This window comes from Chlorocebus sabaeus, chromosome 22 (assembly GCF_047675955.1).
Source record: "Chlorocebus sabaeus isolate Y175 chromosome 22, mChlSab1.0.hap1, whole genome shotgun sequence".
Taxonomy (NCBI): Eukaryota; Metazoa; Chordata; class Mammalia; order Primates; family Cercopithecidae; genus Chlorocebus; species Chlorocebus sabaeus.
The window spans coordinates 49541604-49568207 of NC_132925.1; the positions used below are offsets into that span (position 1 = coordinate 49541604).

The 26604-nt window shown below is 44.5% G+C and overlaps 1 protein-coding gene across 7 annotated transcripts in view; it reads right to left on the minus strand.

The window, feature by feature from the left end:
* The window catches only part of NR2C2 (nuclear receptor subfamily 2 group C member 2), a 102059-nt gene that overhangs the window by 13184 nt on the left and 62271 nt on the right, over positions 1-26604 (minus strand). For all 7 annotated transcript variants that reach the window (XM_007985338.3, XM_038003503.2, XM_007985342.3 and 4 more), the window contains 9 exons: positions 21369-21569; positions 18882-18984; positions 14258-14437; positions 11850-11997; positions 10663-10756; positions 8150-8283; positions 6243-6420; positions 3936-4057; positions 1634-1773 (listed from right to left, as the gene is read on the minus strand). In XM_007985338.3, coding sequence (XP_007983529.1) covers positions 1634-1773; positions 3936-4057; positions 6243-6420; positions 8150-8283; positions 10663-10756; positions 11850-11997; positions 14258-14437; positions 18882-18984; positions 21369-21569 — 1300 coding nt within the window. The remainder of the gene's footprint in view (positions 1-1633; positions 1774-3935; positions 4058-6242; positions 6421-8149; positions 8284-10662; positions 10757-11849; positions 11998-14257; positions 14438-18881; positions 18985-21368; positions 21570-26604) is intronic.

Here is a 26604-nt window from a genome sequence, read left to right on the forward strand (position 1 = left end):
GTCTTCAGAGTGTCGCAGACATGCTACACATGGAGAGACTACAACGGCTACCTCCTATTCCTGACACTGCTGGTGTTTTGAACACCAAATACTAGATAGGTGCCACAAATCTCACTAGAAAAGTCATTTGTTCATTCTTAAGGAGCAGCCTGGGTGAGGTACATATGTTCTGTACCAGGGGGGCAGCATGATGCAGGTCTGTGCCCTAATTTTTTGTTTTTTTTTTTTGTTTTTTGAAACAGTCTCGCTCTGTCACCCAGGCTGGAGTGCAGTGGCGTTATCTCAGCTCACTGCAACCTCTGCCTCCTGGGTTCAAGCGATTCTCATACCTCAGCCTCCTGAGTAGCTGGAATTACAGGCATGCGCCACCATGCCTGGCTCATTTTTTTTTTTTAGAGACAAAGAGTTTCACTCTGTTGCCCAGGCTGCAGTGCAGTGGCACAATCTTGGCTCACTGTAACCTCCGCCTCTCAGGTTCAAACAGTTCTCCTGCCTCAGCCTCCCGAGTAGCTGGGATTACAGATGCCCACCATCACGCCTGGCTAAGTTTTTGTATTTTTAGTAGAGACAGGGTTTTGCCATGTTGCCCAGGCTGGTTTCAAACTCCCGAGCTCAGGAAATCCACCTGCCTCAGCCTCCCAAAGTGCTGGGATTATAGGCATCAGCCACTGCACCCGGCCTTTTTTATTTTGTATTTTTAGTAGACAAGGGGTTTCACCATGTTGGCCAAGGCCAAGCTGGACTGTCCTCACCTCCGGCGATCCCGTCTTGGCCTCCCAAAGTGCTGGGATTACAGGTGTGAGCCACTGCACCTAGCCTGTGCCCTAGTTTTTGTATTTACTGTTTCATTTGAGGCAAGCCAGGGACCTTATCAGGGAGGGCCTTAGTTCCTCCATATGAAAAAATGAGGTAATAGTCCCTACTTTATAGGGTTGTGAGGATCTGTGAACTATTAGACATGAGAAAAGTAACTTGTCAATGTCAATGAAGATGAAAGTATCAGCTGTGATTATTCTGCAAACATTACTAAATGCCTAGCAAGAAGCTGACCTTTTCCATTTTTTTCTTCATATTAATCGTATGAAGAGGACAGTCGGGCAGAAATTTACATATTCTAACTGATAAGCGTCCTGTGACATTCATTCATTCATTGAGATGAGATCTTGCTCTATTACCCAGGCTGGAGTACATGGAATGATCACAGCTCACTGCAGCCTCAAACTCTGGGCTCAAGCAATCTTCCTGCCTCAGCCTCCTGAGTATCTGGGACTACAGGCAGATGCCACCAGGCCTAGCTAATCTTTTGTACTTTTTGTAAAGACAAGGTCTCGTTATGTTGCCCAGACTGGTCTCAAACTCCTGGGCTCAAGGGATCCTCCTGCCTGGCCTAACAAAGTGTTAGGATTACAGGCGTGAGCCACCATGCCCAGCCCAAAGGTTCCGTAACTTAACAGTCAAACTTCTCTCAGCCTATGGATGTTGTGGGACACTGAGGCTATCCAGTTTGCTATGTTGCCAGCCTGGGTTGACAAAGGTGTCTCTGACAGGGGCCTCCAACCAGGGGGCTAGGCTCTGCTCCACAGTCACAAGACTAGGCCAAGATACACCCCAGCCCCAAGTCCCTGTGCCCTACCTTCCTGGATGCTGTTCTGCAGGTGGTTGACGATGGCAGCCAGGATGGTGGAGAGACTCATGACCTGGGCACACTGGGCCAGGCCGAGGGTGAAGAGCTCATTCCAGCAGGCCCGCACCAGGCTGGTGTTGCAGTCCTGCCTAGGAATATAGAGAGGGGCCTGAGTGTGGTGTGTGCTGGCATTTCTCCAAGGTTGTGGGGCATCCAGGCACTAAGTCACAGCATTTCTCGAACAGGTGAACTCAGTAAGTGTTTGTTGAAGTGCTATCCAGGATCATTCTTCAAGAAAAAGATGAAGTCTATGAATAAGTCTATGAATGTTTTAACTAAAGTCCTTCTAATGATCAACTATTCTCTTAAAAAACATCCTTTAAATAAAAAGTTTTAATAGGTATGGCCAAATCATCATTTCCTACAGTATTCTAAAGCCTCAGCATCCTGGATTGGCTCTGTCCCAGGAGATGGTATCAGTTACTTAGGTCCTGCAGCCAAGGTCACGAGAGGCTGCAGGGACCAAAAGACTAAGAGCTAAGTACAGATTCTGAAGGGCAGAAACATGCCCTCCAAACCTTGCAGGGAAGGAGGCAGGCCTTGTGCTGGATCCAAGACAGAAGCAGGGAGGATGAGGGTTCAGCTAAGGCCGCTTCCAGCCCTGCCCTGGCTAATTTCTACTCAGGTTAGTCAGCAAAGTTGGCACATCACAAAACAATACATCCTTATTCTCAGAAACTCCTAAACTGCATTCCCTCACCTGTCTCAAGATTTCAGGAGGCTGGAGAAACTGGGCTGTTTTGACAAAGCTGTTTCCTCCAGTTGCCTTAAGTGTGGCCCAGCCACAGGAAGGCAGTGAGAACCAAGACTACTGCACTGTGTCATTCCCAAATGCCCCAGATGCACATCTAGTATTTTACTATGATCACTGCCCTGAACAGTAACTTATGAAAAACAGTACATGAAATGTAACTGAAACCACTTTAAATGTGGTAGCTCATTTTATCTAGCCTAGACTGAGAAACTCTGGAGGAGGTTCCAAATTACCCAACTAGAAGAAGTACACGCAGGGCAGTGGGTGGATCATGTTTTAACCTCATTTAAAAAAATCTCAGGTACCTATCAGTACTATTAACTGTGGACTGTGGTGTTATTAAAAAAAAAAAAAAAAAAAAAATGCCTGAGGTTACAGCACGTACCAGATACCAGCAAGGGGTAGGCCATTCTCCCAAAGAGCTAACAATGAAACTCCTAATACTTGTTTAGCAGTCACTACCTGTCTTGTTCTCCCTGGAGAATAAGACAATTCTGTCTGCCTTTCCTTTAATCATGGAGGGAGGTGACCATTCTAGGTACTCAGGACACATCCCACACCACCTGACCCACAGAACCACACTGCCTTCTGCTGAGTCCCTTGCATGCCAGGCACTGGGTTAAAAGGTTTATAGATCTTAACTCCACGCAAGGATTCTACAATGAGAAACTGGAGGCTCAGAGAGGTAAAGTGACTTGCACAAGGCCACACAACTGACAAGCGCTATTCTTATGCCCAACAACCAGGTCTGTTTGCCCCAAAGACAACAGTGTAAACTACTAGACAACGCTGCCCTCCATTCTAGTGTTTTCCACATATTACCTAAGGATGGTTACTCTGCAATATGCAGTAACTCTCATTGTATTTCCATTTTTATATGGTTACTTATCTTTCAACCAGACTGCCAGTCACCTGATGGCACGATGGCAGCCGCACCAGCTGCACAGCACTTGGCATACTGGCAGAGCCGATGATGGGATTTAGAGGAGAAACATACACAAGTGGTACTCCAGAAAGCAAGAAAAGGAGGGGGTTTCCTGTAGAGATGACACCAGGGTCTGTACTACTCAATGTGCCAGTTGGCACTGTGGCTTGTGTGAGATTGTAAATCCATGTTTGAGGAAACAGCTGATTCACATTCACCTTATTAAGGCCTAGGCACAGTTCCCGGCCTGGCTTCAGTTTGTGAGTCACACTGTGCATAGCACAGTGCTGGGGACTACCCCTTGCCTTCTACATTCTTCTCCATCCCCAGCTCCCAGCAGCAAATCCTTGGTATATCTAGGAGGCTCCATAAAGGTTAGAGGAACACTGCAGAACTGGCAACTGGTAATCCTGCTACCAGTCCACTAACTATATTTAATAAGAAATTCAGGGTCCTTTGAATGAGGTCATTGGAACAGTCAAACTAGATGGGCCCTCAGAGTTCTTCCAGGTCATTCCTAGGGAGAGGAAGGCCCCTGCCCAAGGATACATGCACAGAAAGTGGCCACTTACCCAAGTGCCTGAAAGGCTGGGATTGACCGAGCCCAGTGCATTGAGAGGAAAAGCAGACGGGATGCAGACTCACAGATGTAGTGCACGTTGAGGTACTCTGGCATTGGGCTGGGCATTGTTAGCTGGAAAAGAGGAGGCACATGGCACAGGAGGTTAAGGAAGGACAGGGGATGGCTTTGTCTATCAACATGTATCCCTGTCGTGCTTCAACAGCAGTGGCATCTAGAGTCACTGTCTCTGATTCTGAAGTCCCATGCAGTCAGGGAGCTTGCACAGACTCCCCATGTTTTCGTGCTCAGTGAACTAGGGTCAAAAGGGCCTTGGAATGTGGTCCATAAGCCTAAGGGGATCTTCCTAGCCCACCCCCATAAAAACATACTCCTCAAGTCTTGCCTCAGCTAAACTGTTATTTGTTCTATGGCAATTCCATTTTGAGCCATAAGTTAAGGTCTAAATTAAATCTGGGAAACAGGGGCCAGGTGCAGTGGCTCATCCCTATAATCCCAGCACTTTTGAGAGGCTGAGGCAGGCTGATCACCTGATGTCAGGAGTTCAAGACCAGCCTGGGCAACACAGTGAAACCCTGTCTCTATTTAAAATACAAAAATTACCCAGGTATAGTGGCGTGCACCTGTAGTTGCAGCTACTTGGGAGGCTGAGGCAGGAGAATCGCTTGAACCCAGGAGGTGGAGGTTATGGTGAACCAAGATTGTACCACTGCACTCCAGTATGGGTGACAGTGAGACAGTCTCAAAAAAACAAACAAAAAAATCTGGGTAACCGGGGCCAACTTCATGGACTAGCAGGCATTTTGGGAGATGGTCTTAAGGTAGCAGTAACCAAGAGCCAAGCAGCTCACGTGATAGGAGGATGATATCCCACGACTAGAATGTTGTGCGAGGCTCCAGGAATTCCATTGTCTAGAAGGGGCTCCAATGCTTTTGAAGCTGGAATCACATTGGTGACCTGTCTTTTAGGCACCTTTGGGAAACTATGAGCAGGGATCTAACTTCCTAAGTGACTGGCCATATCTCTCTAGTAAAAATACTGGGTCAGGCACAGTGGTTCACGCCTGTAATCCCAGCACTTTGGGAGGCTAAGGTGGGAGGACTGCTTGAGGCCAAGTGTTTGAGATCACCTTGGGCAACTTATCAAGGACCCCATCTCTACAAAAAATAAAAATAAAAATTAGCTGGGCATGGTGGTACATGCCTGTAGTCCTAGGTACTTGGGAGGCTGAGGCAGGAGGATCATCTGAGCCCAGAAGTTTAATCCCAGGAGTTTGAGGTTACAGTGAGCCACAATCACATCACTACACTTCAGCCTAGGTGAGTATCCATAAAAAAAAATAAATAAATAAAAAGAAGGAGGAAAAAAAAAGAATAAATACTGAGGGAACAGAAAGACTCAGCAGTCTGGAGACCTAGAGACTGAGAGAGCTTTGGGTGCCCTCTGAGTGTCCTGTAGAAAAAGCAAGACCAGTGAATGACAGCACGGGGAAGACCCGTGAGGTCTTAACAGCACTCTTCAAGGGATCTACTTTCTGCGGCTCTAGAGGGCAGAGTAGCCAGGATCAACAGCTGGCTGCCTGCTTGTTGCAGACTTTGTATGAGGGTTTCTATGACACAGAGAAGAGACAAAAGTGCCTGCCTGAGTCCATGGGGCAGCCAGGCTGTCATAGAATGGCAGAGGCAGAGCATTCAGCCCTCAGCAGTTACCACTATGTTAGCCTGTCTTAGTAATGATGGGCCACGCCTGCTTCAGGGTTATCTTCAGAACCAAATGGCACTGTGAGCAAAAGACAAGTGAAGATGCTTTGTAATGGGAATATCATTCTGGAATACAAGATCCAGTTTGAAGTCATAATGTCCAATACCACAGTTTGAGGATGAGCTCACTCCAAAGTTTAATTTTTATTTATTTATTTTTTTTGAGGCGGAGTTTTACTGTTGTCGCTCAGGCTGGAGTGAGTGTAGTGGTATCGGCTCACAGAAACCTCTGCCTCCCAGGTTCAAGCAATTCTCATGCCTCAGCCTCCAGAGTAGGTGAGACTATAGGCATGTGCCTCCATGCCTGGCTAATTTTTGTATTTTCAGTAGAGATAGGATTTCACCATGTTGGCCAGGCTGGTCTTGAACTCCTGACCTGAAGTGATCCACATGCCTTGGCCTCCCAAAGTGCTGAGATTACAGGCACGAGCCACCCTGCCTGGCCCCAAGGTTTGATTTTTAAAACTGCAGACCAGCTTTGGTACAGAACCTCTCCCCCAGCAGGCTGGGGGCACATGTTTAGGCTGAATCCACTCACCTTAAATGTGACGTGTGTGTCTGAAAGGAGGGGGCCTTCAACCTCAATGATGGGTGTCGACTGGTCTCGGCTGATGACGTGGATGCTTCCTCCTCCACTGGTGTCTATCCCATCTGCCAGGCTTGGAGAGGAGGAGCTGTCTGTGGTATTAAGTGCTTTAGCTAAGGTATCAAATGCCCTGTGAGCAAAAACGAAGCATGTAATTGTTGTAAATCTACAGCTTTTAGGGGGAACAGAATTCTAGCTGAGATACGATTTAGGAAAACTACAATGGGAAAAGATTAAATTCTACCTGGTGAGGGAAACGCTAACAATGAAAGCTTCTTTATTTTATTTTTTTGAGATAGCACAGGCTGGAGTGCAGTAGCAGGATCTACCTTCCTAGCTTCAAGCAATCCTCGTGCCTCAGCCTCCTGAGTAGCTGGAACTACAGGCACACGCCACCACACCCAGCTAATTTTTTTCATTTTTCAGAGACTGAGTCTCACTGTCACCCAGGCTGGAGCGTGGTGTTGTGATCTTGGCTCACTGCAACCTCCGCCTCCTGGGTTCAAGTGATTCTCTTGCCTCAGCCTCCCAAGTAGCTGGGACTACACACACTGGTGGCACACACCACCATGCCTGGCTGTATCTTTTGTATTTTTAGTAGAGATGGGGTTTCACTATGTTGGCCAGGCTGGTCTCAAACTCCTGACTACAGGTGATCTACCTGCCTTGGCCTCTCAAAGTGCTGGGATTACACACATGAGCCACCGCATCCAGCAAACAATGAAAGCTTATATGTATTATCAACACATCATATTAGGCACTGAGCTATGTATTACCTAACTTCACGGACAATTTCTCTCTCTCTCTCTCTCTCTCTCTATCTCTTTACTTTTTCAGAGATGGGTCTCAGTTAGTCTCAAACTCCTGGGATCCTGTCTTAGCTTGTCTAAGTGCTGGGATTATAGCTGTGAGTCACTGCAACTAGGCCCAATTTCTATTTTTCACAAGTACCCTCCAAAGGTAAAAATTCTCTTCCATTTTACAGATGTAAATGCTGAGCTTACAGTTGTTAAATAACTTTTCCAAGACCATCCATACAATAAGTGATAGAACCAGAATTCTACCTAATTCAAATCCCACCCTCTTTCCACTGGACCTAGATCTTGTTATCAGATCACAAGTTAACAAGGGACTGGAACCCTTGAATAGTCTCCAGCTTTGTATCTGGCTGGTCTGGCATGTTAGGAGCAGAGCACAAGAGCCAAACTGCAGAGAAGAAACATCCTTAGCAGCAGTTATTGATGTCTGGCATTAGCTCATACTATCTATCAGCCACTATCAATCTAGTTACCCTGGTGGATTTAAGCTCTGAATTCATTACTCAGAAAAAATATACATAAGGGTTGGGGGTGGTGGCGCACACCTGTATTCCCAGCACTTTGGGAGGCTGAGGTGGGAAGCTCACTTGAGCCCAGGAGTTCTAGACTAGCCTGGGCAACATGGCGAAACCCCATCTCTATTAAAAAATAAAAATAAAAATAAAAAAAGACGAGAAAAATAGGTTAAAATAGAAGTAGAAAAGGGAATAAACTCTTAATATGCAGATGCATTATTAAATAGTAATTAATACAAATAACTGCTGTCCACTAGAGGTTCCCCCCTACTTCTACTGATTTACTCAATTTTCTTTTCCAAGGTTGGGAATGAAAGAAGTTTTGATTGTTTTACACTGTATAACGTAAGTGGGTCTATGTTCCCATAGTTAAAATTTGAAAGAAGACGGATGTGCAGGGTCGTTGTAACAATTTTATCATCCTTAGTTAAATACAGCACAGGTACCAAAATGCTGTTTTCCACCCTCACAAAAGAGGGAGGGTGTCCAGGCCAGGAGGGGGGCCTCCACCCTCATGGGCTCGTACCGAGTAATCTCACTTGCAGACTGGTCCTCTGGTTGGATTTCTGAAGTGTCACCATTGTTCAAAGATTCACTCAGGTTGGCAAGTGAGGTCACTACATTTGCCAGTGTGCCCAGAGCTCCCTGGCTTGTTTCAGCCTATTAAACAAAAAATACTGACATTAAAAATGAACACAGATATGCAAATGACTCTCAGGCCAATGAAGTTACAATGCTGGTTCAAAAACAGCTTAGAGGGGAGGAGAATGTGACTACAAAGGGGCAACATAAGGAAGATCTTTTTGGTGATTTAACAGTTCTGTATCTTGGTGTGGTGGCATTTACACAAATCCAGATATGTGACAAAGTGACAGAACAAAAACAGATAAATTAGACTTCATTAAAATTAAAAGTGTTGTGCTTCAAAAGAAATTGTCAAGAAAGTAAAAGCGCATAAAACAAAAGGACAATTCACAGAATGAAATATTTGCAAATCATATGTCTGACAATGGTTTAGTAGCCAGAATATCTAAGGAACACTAACAACTCAATAATAAAAAGACAACCCAATTAAAAAATGGAAAAAGAGGCCAGGCGCAGTGGCTCATGCTTGTAATCCCAGCACTTTGGGAGGCCGAGGCAGGTGTATCACCTGAGGTCAGGAGTTCAAGACCAGCCTGGTGAACATGGTGAAACTCCATCTCTACTAAAAATACAAAAAATTAGCCGGATGTGATGGCAGGTACCTGTAACCCCAGGTACGCGGGAGGCTGAAGCAGGAGAATCACTGGAACCCAGGACGCGGAGGTTGCAGTGAGCTGAGATTGTGCCACTGCATTCCAACCTGGGCAACAGAGCAAGACTCTTACTCAAAACAAAACACACAAAATTAGCTGGGTGTGGTGGCACATGCCTATAATCCCAGATACTTGGGAGGCTGAGGCAGGAGAATTGCTTGAACTCAGGAGGCAGAAGTTGCAATGAGCCGAGGTGGCACCATTGCACTCCAGCTGGGGAAACAAGAGTGAAACTCTCCTTAAAAAAAAAAAAAAAAAAAAAGAGGTGCATTATTTCGCAACAAAAAGGAATGAAGTACTGATACATGCTATACATTATGACCCTTAAAAACATTATGCTAAGTGAAAGAAGCCAGCCACAAAAGACCATATACTGTATGATTTCCTTTATATGAAATGTACAGAGTTGACAAAACCATAGAGTCAGAAAGCAGATTAGTGGCTGGTAGGGTTTGAGAAGAGGGGGAAAAAAGGAGTGACTACATAATGCGGTTCAGGGTTTCTTCTGAGGTGATGAAAATATTCTAAAATCAGATAGTGGAGATGGTTTGTACAACCTTGTAAATATACCAAAAATCACTACATTGCACACTAAAAGGGTGAGTTTTATGGCATGTGAATTATATTTCAATTAAAAAAGAAAGCCAGGGGTAGTGGCTCACGCCTATAATCCCAGCATTCTGGGGGGCTGAGGTGGGTGAATTGCTTGAGTCCAGGAGTTCAAGACCAGACTGGGCAACATGGTATCTGGGCTTCACTTTCAGGCTTACGCTTTCTCTGCATTTGACCGTGCAGTCAAGAGTCACTGTCCTAGAATGTGTGCTAGTGACAAGCTAAGCCCATGTGATTCATCAGCTCCCATCATGCATATGGCCCCTGCCCAAAGACAGAAGGTGCAAGGCCTAGCCTGAGGACTAAGGCACGCAGGGCAGCTCTCCATGACAGGCAAGGGCTCTAAATTTTGTCTTCTCTTTCCCAAAAGAGAATGCCCTGTGATGCCCTGTAATGCCCTGAGAACGCCCATGAATGAGACTGTGAACAGATGAGAAGGAAGCCTGCAGACCTTGCTCTGGGTCTAATGGTCGCAGCAATGCCAGTGTTCTCAATTACCAAGTCACCCTCTTAAGAGTTGTGACTTGCTGCTACTACTTCCTCATTACTTGGTTACATCAGGAACACCAAGATGAGAAAACAGTGAGTTCCCTGGCCTGGAAAAAATCCCCCTCCTTGGTTATCTTCACAGGAGCCAGCCAGTCTCCCCTCTTTGGACTGACAAACGTCTCTGTCCACAAGTTAAATCCCTATGACTGATCTGCTCTAGCAAAGTTTTGGAATTGATAGATTCCTGGCTGAGCTTCACCCTGAAGATCATCTAATAAAAAAGAATCCGGGGCTTTTGCAAAAGGCCATCTGATAAGCAGCTCTTTCCTTGGTACGCTAGTAGTTTCCCAATGTGTATAAGAGAAAAAGAAAACTGCAACAGAAAAGAGAACCACCGAATGTCCACCAAATTGACATCCAGACTGACATGTCACAGTGATTATGACCAGCCAGCTCTGATGTGAAAAGCCATCAGCATCTCTAAACAAATCACAAGATAGCTACAACGAGGAGACCAAGACGTAGGTGATGCTTTCGATGTGGTCTCTGAAGGCCAGGAAGAAGGTGGTGCACACAGTTAGAGAAGTGGCCTGCAATGTCAACATAAAGGATGAGAGAAAGCATGAGTAGAGAACGTCACCTTGGAATCTGTGGCCAGAAGAACTGTACCATCCTCACGTATCAAAGGCTGCTGGATGTTCACAAGCATTCCTGGATCAAGAAGACCTGTTTGTCTATTTAAGACATAAAGAAACTCAGATCAGAGTAGCTTCCAACATTTTATGCACCGTATAATCATGCTGCATTTACCTGTCCTTCCATATTTGTGAAGCTATCTGAATAGCAGAAAAGCTCTAACCAGACTCAGCTGCTTAGTGACTAAACAGAACCCCCACCTGTCTCTCTGCAATGAGATATACATCAAGTCGGGTTTACAGCTTGAGACGGATGAAATGCAGATGCATCCCCCAGGGCTTTCCAGGATGACTGCACACTGTGGCCATTCTGCCAAGAAAAGTTAACTTGCGGGGCCGGGCGCGGTGGCTCAAGCCTGTAATCCCGGCACTTTGGGAGGCCGAGACGGGTGGATCATGAGGTCAGGAGATCGAGACCATCCTGGCTAACATGGTGAAACCCTATCTCTACTAAAAAATGCAAAAAACTAGCTGGGTGAGGTGGTGGGCACCTGTAGTCCCAGCTACTCGGGAGGCTGAGGCCAGAGAATGGCGTGAACCCGGGAGGCGGAGCTTGCAGTGAGCTGAGATCCGGCCACTGCACTCCAGCCTGGGCGACAGAGCGAGACTCCGTCTCAAAAAAAAAAAAAAAAAAAAAAAAAAAGACAAGTTAACTTGATTTTCAGAAAACCAGCAAGGCATCCTCAACTCCAACTCTCTCTCTGATACATTTTGGATTTCTTGTTTTCCCCTCTTTCTGATCCTTTTAAAGTAAGTTCAACAGATTACATTAAAAAGAATATACAAATTAACTATAGCACTGAGACCTTATCTCACCTTAGGTCTTTTGTCTGTACTGCAGAAAAGCCCCAGTCTTGAATTATAAAATTGTCTTCCTGTATGAATGATGCCTAAATTGCAGGACATAATCTGAATTCAAGGCTAGGAGAATTTCTGACCCCATCATAAATCAGGCATCCTCAGGCCTGTCCAGAGGTGTGACTGAGCAGCTCCAGAAGGGGCAGAATTAGGCAACACAAGGTTGGAGGCTATGGCAGGTGGGTGGGAAGCCACAACAGTGCCTGTTCTGGGACGCGTCTGTGCCTCCTCCATCAGCTGCAAAGGCTGACTGCAGTGAGAAAAAGGGACTGACCTCGCTCCATCTTTGTCTGCCACAAACGTGGGAGTGGCTATCAGGGGACTTCTCAGGTCTTTCCGGATATAGATTTTCTCAGTTGAAGCAGCACAATTGCTTGGTTTCTCCCGTTGCACATCAAAGGGCTTCCGTTCACTCTGTACAGCTTAAATCACAACATAAACATTTGTGTTTAGAGAAACAATTCAAATCAATAAAAACCACATCCCTCGTGGTAAAGTAAGGGGTTTTCTTTAGTAAATCCATTACCGCAGGGAGGATGACTTTGGTGCTAGGTTCATCTAGCTCAGTTTTCACAGTGGACTTTTCGGCCAGAGAGAAGAAATTAAGCCAAACCATGCCATGTCAAATCTAAAGGCATAAAAAAGACCTCACGATGGGTGGTACTCCCTGCTAGGAAACTGCAGCACAGCACCTATGTGGCCTATGGAAGCACCCATGAGCCTTCTGGGCCATTTTGTTAATTTTATGTTATTATTTTATTGTTTTTTGTAGAGATGAAGCCTCATTATGTTGCCCACTGGACTCAGACTCCTGGGCTCAAGAAATCCACTTGCCCCAGCCTGCTAAAGTGCTGGAATTACAGGCATGAGCTACAGTGCCCAGTTGGTTTTTACCTCATGATGCTAACAAAATAGACCATTTCAAGGATAAAGAAACACCCATCTTTGGGCCGGGGGCGGTGGCTCAAGTCTGTAATCCCAGCACTTTGGGAAGCCGAGATGGGTGGATCACTTGGCCAACATGGCAAAACCTGGCCTCTACTAAAAATACAAAAATTAGCCGGGTGTGGTGGCAGGCACCTGTAAACCCAGCTACTTGGGAAGCTGAGGCAGGAAGAATTGCTTGAACCTGGGAGACAGAGGCTGCAGTGAGCCAAGACGTGCGCTACTGCACTCCAACCTGGGCGACAGAGTGAGACTCCGCCTCAAAAAAAAAAAAAAAAAGAAAAAAAGAAAAAAAAAGAAAAGAAATGTCCACCTTCAAGTAGGCCCTTAATAGAATGCATTTCCTATGCCACAATTTGTAGAGGAACCCTTCTAATTTCCAAATCAAGTCTGAATCACTTCTGCAAACTGTTTAATGGGTGTCAATTTTATATCATGCTAGCAAACTCTCCCTTTAGCAGTCTAATATAAGAGCAAATATGCATGTTAGAAGCAACTGAAGAAAACAAAAGCTTTTTAAAGACAAAAGTGATGAAGGTCAGGGACTAACATTCAGATATGCTGCTAATCAAACTGCTATCCAATTGAATATTGTGTTTGCAGCTACAGCTGTGATCACAAGAAAACTGATTTCAGTCACTGCTCTGAGTAAAAATATTCATCATTGAGAAAAAGGAAAGCTTAGCAATATGGGCCAGTCCCACACCAAGCCAGTGATTTATTTACTCACTTTGGGGAAAGAGCAGTATCATTAGATTAAATAAAAACATCACACTAGGCAGAAATTAGGTTGATATTTCTGATTTCTCAAAAAATACATTTCCATTTATTCTCCAGTTAATTTTACAGATTCCCATTCCCAGAAACGTCAACATCAATACTGAAATATATTGGTTTTCAGTGTTCCTAGAAAACTACGCAACAGACGACAGAACCATGCAGCATACTCAGCGGGAGCCTGCAGTCCTGGGTCCACGGCCACCAGACTTGCGAGGCTGAGTTGCATGCCTTGCTCTGCTAAGCTCCATTTTCCTACTGTGGTTTGAGCCTAACTCCACTCTCCCTGAATTTCTTTGTGCTGCCCATCTTGGGTCCTGGTCCTGGTGTGTTTTCACCACAAGTTAGGGAAGTGACCTCCATGCTCATTGGTCCCTGAAAACTCCCAAAATTCTGGCTATGGGAGTGGAAAGGAGGGGCCTGAGACCTTCCCTGGCTGCCCCACACATCCAGGAGCAATATATTTCTCTTTAGAACCCCAGTTACACAGAGGCTTGGCAAAGGACCTTATCCCAAAAGAAAGTAGAGGGGCTAAGAAGACAAGGAGTAGGCTGATGTAATCCTCAGGAGCAATATATAAGTAAGGTGAATAAGCAGATCACAGAAGAGGACCCTGTGGCTGAGAGGCTACGTGTGTCCTCAGGCGTCATAGCTCTTAGTGGCACACCTGGAGGTAGACTTGGTATCACCTTTCCTCCAAAGCCTGTGTTCAATCCACTCCACTAAGCTGCCTCCTGATGCATTTGGAATAAGGCTTTCCACACACACAGCAGGAGAACAGACCAACCCCCGCAGCACTGGCTCTGAATCACCTAGCTGACCCATGAGGTAAACCAAAATGAAGCTTAAGTGCATAATTTTTCTTAAAGTATTTTAAGGCCAGGTACAGAAACCTTATTTTTTCTTGTTTACTCTCTCCCTCTGCGTTAACTCATGTGGTTTTAAAATATTGTTACTCACATTCCATTTTCATGCCCATCTCTAAGCATTTTTTCAGCCGGCAAAACTGACAGCGGTTCCGGTGATGTTTATTGATGATGCAGTCTTGGTTGCTCCGACAGCTGTAGGTCAAATTTTTCCTCACGCTCCTTTTGAAGAAACCTTTGCAACCTTCACAACTGACAGCCCCATAGTGACGGCCTGAAACAGGAGAAAGAATACACAAATCTTTTGTGACTATATTTGTGGATTCAGTTCCTGTGCAAGTCTTATCGAAGTGATGGGTGCATACGCTGTTAGGTGCCAACAGCCACGTGGCCTGAGCATTAAGCATACTGGCCACACCCTTCACGTAATTTCTCTACAATCTTTCAAGTAGCCTTATGAGTTCATGATGGAAATACTGAAGCTCGGACAGGTTATATGACAGCTGGCAGATGGCATGACTTTAGTGCTCTTAGTATACAAATGGTCTAACACACAGTAGGAGCTCACAGGTGACAGCTGAACTCTACTATCCACTTGAACACACCTGGGTCCTATTCCTGGAGATCTGGGCTTATGAAGTGGATCAGGTCCCCTGTCCCGCCACAAGTGGCACATAGCAGACACGTGCATGTGTGGCTTCGGCACAGAGGGTCTCACTCCTGCATTTAGCCCCTCTCTCTGATTCACGTCCTGGGCCCTAAATCTCCCCTGGGGAAGCGGGATAGTCACAGGGAGAAGCATGGGGACTGTGACTGCCAAAGCCCACAGCAAAGGAGGATTACCATATGGCTCACCTGGGCTAGCTACTCAGAGCCTTCTAAAAACACAGTTCTAGGAATGCATTTATTAAACACAGTTCATTTTTCTAACCTTGTTTTACTTTGGTGTCTCTTTTTATTTTTGATACATTGTAATTGTCCATATTTATGAGGTATAATTTGATATTTCAATATATCTACATGTTGTATAATGATCAAAGCAGGTAGAGTGACCACCACCTTATGCATTTATCATTTCTTTGTAATAAGGACATTCAAAAACCTTTCTTCTAGGTATTTTACAATATATAATACCTTACTGTTAGCTATGGCTACAGTGCAACAGAACACCAGAACTTGTTCCTACTACTTAACTGTAACTTTGTACCAGTTGGTCAGTCTTTCCCAACCATCTCTCACTTTTCCCCTCCCACGTCTTGGTGCCATTGTTCTACTCTCTGTTTCTATGATCTCATTTATTTTTTAAGGATTCCACGGGAGTGAGATAATATTTGCCTTTCTGTGTCTGGCTTATTTCACGTAACATGATGTCCTCCATGTTCATCTATGTTGTCACAAAGAGCAGGATTTCATTCAATTTTATCTATTCCACTGTGCTACATACCACATTTTCTTTAGCAATTCATCCACTGTTGGATACTTAAACTGATTCCGCATTTTGGTCATTGTAAATAGTCATGCAGTAAGCATGGGAGTGCAGATATTTCTTCAACATAATGATTTTATTTCCTTTGGATTTGGATCCAGTACTGAGATTGCTGGATCATGTGGTAGTCCTAGTTTTAATTTTTTGAAGAACCTCCATACAGTTTTCTATAGTGGCTGTACTAGTTTACAATTCCACCAACAATGTGTAAGTGTTCCCCTTTCTCCACATCCTCCCTAGCACTTCTTTGCTTTTGTCTTTTTAATTGTAGGCATTTTTTCTTCTTTTTTTTTTTGAGACAACAGTCTCAGTCACTTAGACTGGAATGCAGTGGTGTGATTTCGGCTCGCTGCAACCTCCACCTCCTGTGTTCAAGTGATTCTTGTGTCTCAGCCTCCCGAGTAGCTGGAATTATAGGTGTGCACCACCACACTAGGCTAATTTCTTTATTTTTATAAGATTTTATAAAACAAAAATAAAATCTTATATATTTTATAAGATCTTTTTTTTTTTCTTTTAAGACAAGAGTCTTGCTTTTGTCACCCAGGCTGGAGTACAGTGGTGCGATCGTGGCTTACTGCAATCTCTGCCTCCCAGGTTCAAGCGGTTCTCCTGCCTGAGACTCCCAAGCAGCTGGGATTACGGGAACCCACCACCACACCCAGCTAATTTTTGTATTTTTAGTAGAGACGGGGTTTCACCATGTTGACCAGGCTAGTCTCGAACTGCTGACATCAGGTGATCCGCCTGCCTTGACTTCCCAAAGTGCTCGGATTACAGACGTGAGCCACTGCACCCTGTCAAAAAATATGTATCTTATAAAAATACAAAAATTAGTAGAGATGAGGTTTTGCCACATTGACCAGGCTGGTCTCGAACTCCTGGCCTCATGTGATCTGCCCACCTCAGCCTGCCAAAGTGCTGGATTATAGGCATGTGCCACCGCACCCAGCCTGATTACAGACATCCTACCTGGAGGTGATACCTCATGTGGTGTTGATTTGCATTTCCTTGCGGATTAGCGATGTTGAGCATTTTTTCAAATAACCATTGGCCATTTGAATGTCTTCTTTTGAGAAATGTCTATTAAGGTATTTTGCCCATTTTAAAATTGAGTTACTTGTTTTTTTGCTGTTAAGTTCCTTATATGTTCTGGATACTAAACCCCTTGTCAGGTGTACAGTTTGCATGGTATCTCCAACTTTTAATTATCAATGACATTAAAAAGTGGCCCTGGCCAGGCAAGGTGGCTCACGCCTGTAATCCCAGCACTTTGGGAGGCCAAGGCAGGCAGATCACCAGGTCAGGGGATCGAAACCATCCTGGCTAACATGGTGAAACCCCGTCTCTACTAAAAATACAAAATTTAGCCAGGCGTGCTGGCAGATGCCTATAGTCCCAGCTACTCGGGAGGCTGAAGCAGGAGAATCACTTGAACCCAGGAGGCAGAGGTTATAGTCAGCCGAGATCATACCACTGCACTCCAACCTGAGCAACAGAACAAGACTCCCTCTCAAAAAAAAAAGTGTCCCCTCCTTCAGTTTAGCTTTCTTATTCACAAAGTACTTTCACATACATTATGCCTCACTTGTTTCCAGCTGAGACTGACCATGGACATGCTCTTCTGATTCTGTCTTGTTTGTATAATCCAATTTCACAGCTACATTGCCAAGGAGAATACATTTCACAGGATTACCATTTATGGTGGCTACAGAGAATCCCATTGTTCTAAGCTCTAGTATGCAAAACCATTTTCCAAGTGTGCATTTGGAACAACCTGGTCTTGTTCTTTTAAGAATAGTTGTGGTAAAGTGCCTTCTATAACATTGTTTTTCCTTTCTTTGCAATATATTTCCTTGAGTTCTCTATCTCTTTGAGTGACACTAATTCAGGAGACAATGGCACAAAGAGCCTGTGACTAGGCCTTTCCTTAAGCTCAGAAGAAGACTGACAAATGGGGAAGTCGAGCAGATTTTATGGCCCTTTTGTTATGTTCGTGCTTCATTCATTTGTTTAGAAGTTTGTAGAGTGCCTTTCCTTGCTGAGCAAGAAGACAGGAATACAGAGATAGATGGTAAGACATGGTTTTTGCTTTGACATTCTGATGGGGAAGACAGGCCTGTAGAGTGAATTATATGAGTAGGCAACAACTGATTAGAGAAATCTGTAGGAAAGGGCAATCAGAATCACAGGCAGCACTGTCTACCTGCCTACTGGGGTAGGTGAGGGCTTCAGAGAAGGGATAGGATGGATTGGGTTTACCAGGACAAAGGGTGGGAGCAGAGGCAGGCACCATTGGCAGATAAATGGTGTCACCAGCATGAAAGAGAAACTGGAGCTTCTGATCTTCTGTAGATGCTTGTCTGGGTCTGTCTTCCTAAGAGGCTTGGTCCAACCTCCTTTTTAAAAAACAAAACAAACAAAAACCAGGACTACAGTGTCCAAAGTTCCTGTGAATTTTGTGACCACAGAAGAAAGTGGAACCAGGCAGCCATCACAGAACACAGGCCTGTGCCCTTGGCATCCCTGGTACTGTGTTCTTATAAAATACTTCTCCATTCCTTCCTGTCTGCCTCACTAACCTTCTATGGATCCCCAGTACAAGCAGGCCAGCACTTGAATTTTTGGGCCAGACATCTTCTTCAGTCTCACTTTACCCAATCGTAATCACAGAAGCCTATAAGCTCTCTCTCAAGGATACCGTGGGTATAGACCTTAAACTCTAGGCCCTGGCTCCACTTGCTGGAATGCCCTCCTCCTGCTCCAACGAACATGTACACAATCACCAAGGCTCCCACGTGTTACTGCCTCTGTGGGGCCTTTCCTGACCCTGGGACTCTAGCTGGAATCACATGCCGCCTCCTGCTTCATTACAGCAGTTATTCATAGTAGGTATAGTAAGGGGATGATAGAGACAGTTATAGTTAGGATGAAGGGGGATTATACAAATTATACATCTTGTAAAATAGCCAAGTGCTGTGCAAATGCACACTTAACCAAGATCTACAAATCACAGAAATCGTTTCTTGACTTTTCCTTTTTATGTCTAATTATTCGACAAACTACCTTACTTATTTACATCATTACCCCAATAAGAAAAGTAGAATTAAATGTGTGAAACCTACAAACGTACATAAAATGGTCTTTCTAAATTAACTACCACCCCACCTCACAACAGTTACTTCATGCTGTTGGCCCGTTTTAAGTGCCAGCATAACCTGGAACTACATACCGGAGGCTTTGTCGCCACAGACCACACAGTACTCTACCACCTGGGGCCGCTGGACGTCCGTCTTCCCCAGTAAACGCTCCACAGAGGCAGAATCCGTGACAATCTGAGAGAAACCAGGAAATAAACAGGGGTGCCGATTAAAAACTAAATCACTGCCGGGCATGGTGGCTCATGTCTGTAATCCCAGCACTCTGGGAGGCCAAGGCGGGTGGATCACCTGAGGTCGGGAGTTTGAGATCAGCCTGGTTAACATGGTGAAACACCGTCTCTATTAAAAATATAAAATTAGTCAAATGTGGTGGCAGGCGCCTGTAATCCCCAGCTACTCTGGAGGCTGAGGCAGGAGAATTGCTTGAACCCGGGAGGCAGACATGGTAGTGAGCTGAGATCGTGCCACTGTACTCCAGCCTGGGTGACAGAGTGAGACCCCATCTCAAAAACAAACAAACAAACAAACAAACAAACACAGACAAAAACCCAGATCACTAAGCAAAGTAATGTTTAACTATAAATTCTCAATGTTGGGTTTCTAAGCAGGAGAACTCTGGACAGAACTGGGAAAATTCCAAATGACAACTTAATCTGACACCCAGAATGGTTCTGCCACTCATCCGGACTGCTCATCAGCTGGGTGGTTTCCCAGGATCAGGTGCTGGTTTCCACTGATCTACTCTATCCGGCTACTACAACCACCCAAAATTGTGGCCCATGTGGGGAATCACACACAGACGCTACCAAATGAAGATATTTAAGATTCTTCCCATAACAACTTGAATGTATGCAAAGAGGTATATTGGCAGAGAAATAACCAAACTTTATTAATTAAATAACTACGACTCTGACTGAGGCAGCTGGTGGTGAGATGACGAGAACAAATGACCTTTGAAACCTGCTATCTTCCCCTAATTTGTGGTGATTTTCTAGGCGACAGCAATTCATCTGTGAGAATACTATAACTGATATCAATACGCGAAAGTGAAAAATAGCTGTTATTTTAAAATGTACTTGAACTTGAGCCAACAATAAGCCTTAAAATGATTTACACACGGTGGGAACACATACAGAAATCATTAAGTAGAATCACCTCTTGTGAAACATGCAACAAAATCAACAGCCATTCTTTCACAGACAAGGAGTACTCTAAAGGAGGAGGAATTCCTTTCTGATTTCAGATGATCACAATGTACTCCGGGAAAGGAAGGATGAGACAGCATTTAGTAAGTGTGGCGTAAGGTGTCTAAAAGAACAGTTTTGAAAGCTGAACACGCTGGCATTCTGATCCCAGCTCAATCAGAAGACAAAAAAATTCTTCCCTTCCTTAAGTTTCTTCACAGTAGAACCTCCCCACCCAAAACAGAGATTCTAAGCAGCATTAATTCAATAGTCAAAAGGTGGAAGCAACCTACATGTCCACCAACAGATGAAGAGGAAAAATGTGGTCTATATACAGAGTGGAATATTACTCAGCCTTTAAAAGGAATGGAATTCTGACACATGCTACGACATGGATGGGGGAAATAAGCCAGTCACACGAAGGCTGATTTCACTTATATGAGGTACCTAGAGTAGTCAAATTCATGGAGACGGAAAGTAGAATGGTGGTCACCAGGGCTGGGCGAAGGGGAGAGGAGAGTTACTGTTCAATGAGTATAGAGTTTCAGCTTAGGAAGAGGAAAAGAGTTACACAGAGCTGGACAGTGGTACAACAATGTAAATCTACTTAATGTCACTAAACTGTATACCTAAAGCTGATTAACATGGTAAGTTTTATATTATGTATATTTTATCAAAAATTAAAAAAAAAATTAAATACAACGCTGACGAAGCATGCTCTGTGCTCAGCCATAATGGTATACTGACCTTGAGTTTCTGTTCTCTAAGTGTTGGATTTGGAGATTCTATGCTTCCCAGCCTCATGCTGAGGAACAACCCTGCTTTCCTTCAGTGCCTGCTCTTTTCCTTGCTATAGACTGTCCTCAACCCCATCCTGCCTTGAGAGAGCAGGAAGAACCAGGGCAGAGATAGAGACAAGAATTGAGGGGCCCAGAGTGAGCAGTACACAGTGGCAAGTAAAGACATAATGAAAAGCTGGGGCCACAGATCTGATGATCTGGACCAATCAGTTCTCGCTTGGCTGTAGTCTGCCCTAGGTGGTACCTTTAAAATATCAAGGGCTGACACTTGATGGCCTTAGGTAAGAACAATTCTCCAGTAGCCTCAGGGCCGGCTTGCTCATGCCAGTCTCCTGTGGCCACTGACCTCCTTGTTGTACTTCCAGCCTCTCTGAGTGTTACAGCTGACTGTCTTCTGGGCCTTGCCACTGGTTTGCTGGTTTATTACTTTGGCCAAAGCAGCAACCTGCCATGTTTGCAGGTCCCCAAAGAACCTTCCAGGGATGGATTTGGCCTCGAAGGCAGACGTAAGAATAAGTCAGGAACAAGTTCGATAGCAGAAGTGCTGAAACAAATACCTGTCCAAAGGCCTTACCTGGATCCTGCCAGGGACGAGGTTGTCTGAGGTGGTAAATATGAGTTGCTTGGCGCTGGATGTCTCTGGGGAAGCCAGGATCACCTTCCCGGTTCCAGCTCCATCTGGGCTGGTCAGGATGAACTGCTGTTTAGGGGATCCGGAGGCGTCCACTGCGGTGACTATCTGGATCTTCTGTCCTGTCTGCTGGTCTGTGACAATCTATAAGACACAACATGGAGGCCGCTCTCATGGAGTGTCACAAGACCTATGCATTTGCAGGTGGTGCTCAAAGTGGTGACCGCCAAACACCTTGAATTAATGCTGTCTAACATGCAGTTTCACTAGTCCACGGTGAATCGAGAAAAACAAAACACAATAGTGAGCTTTTCAGAAACAAATTTTCATAAAGCTAATTTTAGTCTAGGACCATATCTTTCCTACTGTTTTTAGAAGTAAAATGCCCTTTCTTTTATGAAATGAAGGCAGTAATAAATAATAGATAGGTTTAACTTTTTGAAAAGTCCTTGTCCTCACCTATTAAGAAATGTAGGCAATCCTAACTCTTGAAATGCTACTGATCCATAAAGTCCAAAAACTTGGGAATGACTTTTCAAAGACGGCCTCTTTCTAAAAGGTCCTGTAAATACTATTGCCTTAGGTTGAGAGAATACAGGGAGACCCTTGCTGACACACACTCAACTCACCACTAATTGACCACCCACCTCCTTCACTCGCACTTCCTGACTCTGAGGTCTTTAAGGATAGAGACTACATCTGATTCACTGCTATATCCCCAGGGCCAGCACAAGGCCTGGCACATAGAGAGAAGACAATAAAAGATCATAGGATGCACTGAAGGAAGTGGGCACTGACTCTGGAGAAGTCTTGACCCTTATTCCTCTGGGAGTTCCCACTCTTCAGGAGCATCACTGTCAAGACTCCACTTCTTCACACAGTCCTTGTCTAATTGCAACAGTCAACAAAAACAGTTGCTATGACAAGAATGAACTCTCTTTTTCTTGCTCATGAAGTTCTTTAAAGTTGTTCTAACCCCCGTCCTGCCTCTCTCCTAGGCCAGATATTCCTGGCTAGCAGCACTGCCACCTTTCCCTCCAGGCACCAGCAGACCCTTACTACAAAGAGGACTCTGGAGCTGCTGCTGCTGCTGTGTTGGGTGAGGGGAAACATGCTATGTCTCTGGCTGGAACTCAGTTTCCTACAGCACAGTACATTTATGGGCAGGTCCAGCATCTGTACCACCTCTTGACAGACTTCTGAAATGGAACTCTGGCCGGGCGCGGTGGCTCACGCCTGTAATCCCAACACTTTGGGAAGCCGAAGTGAGAGGATCACCTGAAGTCAAGAGTTCAAGACCAGCCTGGTCAACATGGTGAAGTCCTGTCCCTACTAAAAATACAAAAATTAGCTGGGCATGGTGGTGGGCGCCTGTAGTCCCAGCTACTTGGAAGGCTGAGACACGAGAATCGCTTGAACCCAGGAGGCAGAGTTTGCAGTGAGCCAAGATCATGCCACTGCACTCCAGCCTGAGCGACAAAAGGGAAACTCCGTCCCCCCCCACAAAAAAAGAAATGGAACTCCAAGGCTGAGACAACAAACTCACACAGTCTAACACAACAGCTTTGCTACCTGCAATATGGAAAATAAGACAATGTTGGCTGGCTCAAAATAAAATGACATAGGCAAGAAAAGATTCAATCACTTAGATGTTTACTGAGCACCCACTATGAGTCAAGCACTGTTCTAGGTACTAGGAATATGGACGTGAACAAAAAAAGGTCCCACCATCATGGAACTCAACTTCTAGTGGGGGAAACAGACCGTGAACTCTGAATAAATAATATCGGTCAGTGTAAATGCCCTGGAGAAAACAAAAAGCAGAACAAACAGAAAAAGCATGACATTGGGAAGGAGACAGGGATGCAACTTTAGGAGGAGAGACATCTCTGAGTATGTGACACTAAGCAAAGACTTGAATCAAACACAAGAGGAAACTGCAAAAATGTGGCTACAGGGCACAGCCAAGTGCAAGACCAGAGAGGACAGCAGAATAGGATGACAGATCCAAGAATGAATCCTCAGCTGATCATGGGACAAACCCCAGTATATCATCATTTCCAATTAAAGGGGCAAAAGATGTTTAAGGCTCAAGGAGAACAGATTTGGAGGGAATGAAAGGAAGAACCTTTCATCATTACAATCTGTGGCATGCCCAGAGTCCCCCAGAAACATAAAACATGAGACAGAAAACCTTGTGAAAAGAATTATCTTTAAAACAACTTTCCTACCCAAGGCTCAACTGAGAGACTGCAGACACAGGCTGGTTGACACACACTTCTCTCAGCTGCCACAGAAAGGATCTCTTGCCTTAGATAAACAAGATGGCCTTTCGAAGCCCTTATAACCTTGAGCTCCGTGAGTCAAATGTTTATCATTTTTTTTTTTTTTTTTTTTTTTTGAGACAAGAGTCTCACTTTATCACCCAGGCTGGAGTGCAGTGGCATGAGTATGGCTCACTGCAGTCTCAACCTCCTAGGCCCAAGCCATCCTTCTGCTTCAGCCTTCTGTGTAGCTGAGACCACAGGCGTGTGTCACCACACTCAGCTAATATTTTAGAAAAATTTTTTGTAGAGATGGAGTCTCATTTTGTTGCCCAGGCTGGCCTCAAATTCTTGGGCTCAAGTGATCCTGCTGCCTTGGCCTCCCAGAATGCTAGGATTCAGGCATGAGCCACTAAGCCTGGCTCATGTCTATCAATTCTTATTTCCTTCCTAAACTGTTTTCCCTGTTAAGAAATGACATAGTTATGTGATTGAGCGGGGTCTTCAATTACCAACTAAAACCAAGGCAATACTAGTAATTCCTTTGCCTTTTTGTATTCAGAGATGACACATTCTGTACCAGAGCACACACAGATAACCAGCATGTCATTTCCTTGTATGCTCTTATTGTGGTTGAGGTCATTGTGGTTGAGGTACGGCAAGTATGAGGTCAGGGTATGGTGTTAGAAGGTAGAAGTTACTGGTTCCAGACAGGGACAGTAGCTCTTAGTGGCAGTATATAACATACTTCAAGGCTCAGAATTTTTTTTTTTTTTTTTTTGAGACAGGGTCTTGCTCTGTTACCCACGTTGGAGTGCAGTGGCATAATCCTGGCTCACTGCGGCCTCGACCTTTTGGGCTCAAGCAATCCTCCTATCTCAGCCTCCAGAGTAGCTGGGACTACAGGTAAGCACCACCATGCCTGGCAATTTTTTTTTTTTTTTCTCTAGAGATGGGGGTCTCACTATTTTGTCCAAGCTGGTCTTGAACATCTGGGCTCAAGTGATCCTCGTGCCTTCACCTCCCAAAAGCTGAGAACCAATGTACCTGGCTAGATTATTCTTTTCTTTTTTTCTCAAAAAGACTCGCGCTCATAAAAATTCAATGAATTACTTATAATTTGGGGATTTTTTGTTTATATTCACCTTCCTAAGACATTTGTATCCTCCATTTAGAGAGAACACCTCCATGAGAAAACTGAAAATGCAGGCAGAAAAAAAAAATCTTCCAAATACCCTACCGGAACACAAGGGTGACCACTAGGCAAGACCTTGTTAACAAACACAGATAGATTCCTATTTAATGACCTAGAGGAAACATCAAATTGCAAGGATATATCCAAGCTCATTAAAATTTAAGTCGGCTGTGGAGGAGAGGTATTGTGCATAGAACTTTACTCCCTGAAAAGATACATTCCAGCCAGAATTCCCAGTATCTATTAATGTGACCTTACTTGGAAGTAGGGCCTTTGCAAATGTAATTAGGATAAGATGAGGTAATACTGCATTAGGGTGGGCCCTAATTCAATGAATGGTGTGTCCTTATGAGAAGACCACGTGGCAATGGAGGCAGAGATTGGAGTGATGCAGCTGCAAGCAAGCGAGGATTGCCAAGGACTGCTGGCACCCACCAGAAGGTAGGAGGAGACAAGGAAGGACACTCTCCTAGAACCTTAAGAGAGCATGGCCCTGCTGACACCTTGATTTCAGACTTCTGGCCACCAGAAGGTTGGGAAAATAAATTTCTATTGTTTTAAGCCACCAAGTTTGTGGTAATTTATTGTGACAGCCCTGGGAAATTAATACAAGAGGCAAATTTTATTTCTTTATTTGGAACAAAAATTCTTAACTTTCTGTCTGTAAACTATAACAAATTGGGGGGAAGGGAGTAATGTAAGAAGGTAAGGGCTATTTTCTGTGATTTTTAAGGCCTTCAATAGCCTACCTAGTCAGAGCTGCTATAATGCTTGTTGTGAAAAGGTGAATTTGTTTGAACATGATTGATATGTTAGTAAATAATTAGCATATAATGCAAATTTTGTGTTTATGCATGGTTTCTTCCATGAATAACACTAAGTAAATAGGTTAACAGAAAACGACACTGAGCTGAAGTTATCCACGCAGGGATACTTAGTGCACGTGGTATGAGTCACATTCCATCCATCTGGTGATTTCAGGTCACCCCATGTCCACCACTCACAGTAACTCATGAGACGCAATCCTCCCTACACCTACCTCCACAAAGAAACTACAGGACTTTTTCAAGATAAAGTGCCATATTTATTTATTTTTGAGATGGAATTTTGCTCTTGTTGTCCGGCTGGAATGCAATGGCACGATCGATCTCAGCTCACAGTAACCGCCTCCCAGGTTCAAGCGATTCTCCTGCCTCAGTTTCCAGAGAAGCTGGGATTACAGACACACGGTACCATGCCCAGCTAATTTTTTTTTTATTTTTAGTAGAGATGGGGTTTTTCCATGTTGGTCAGGCTGGTCTCAAACTCCCGACCTCAGGTGATCCGTCCACCTCGGCCTCCCAAAGTGCTGGGATTACAGGCATGAGCCACCGTGCCTGACCAAGTACCATATTTATTATAGTCACTATGTATTTAACCACTTGCAGGTTTTATTAGATTCACTATCTGTTTTTTAATATGTTACTGACAAAGTTTTTGAGTATTGTGTCACTAATCTCATTTTTTTCCCATCAGTCCTGTGGTTTTCATTGCACAATTTGGTAAAGTGTGGGAATTTTCAGGAACATGTCACATTATAGCACAACTGACTTTACTAAGCTAAGGTCCTCTCTAGTTAAGGTCCTCTCTAGTTCTAATTCCAAAGGACCTTGAAACGATCTTATACACCATCATTCTCCCCCATGTTACCCACTCTGTTCCAGCCAGCTCAACATCTCTG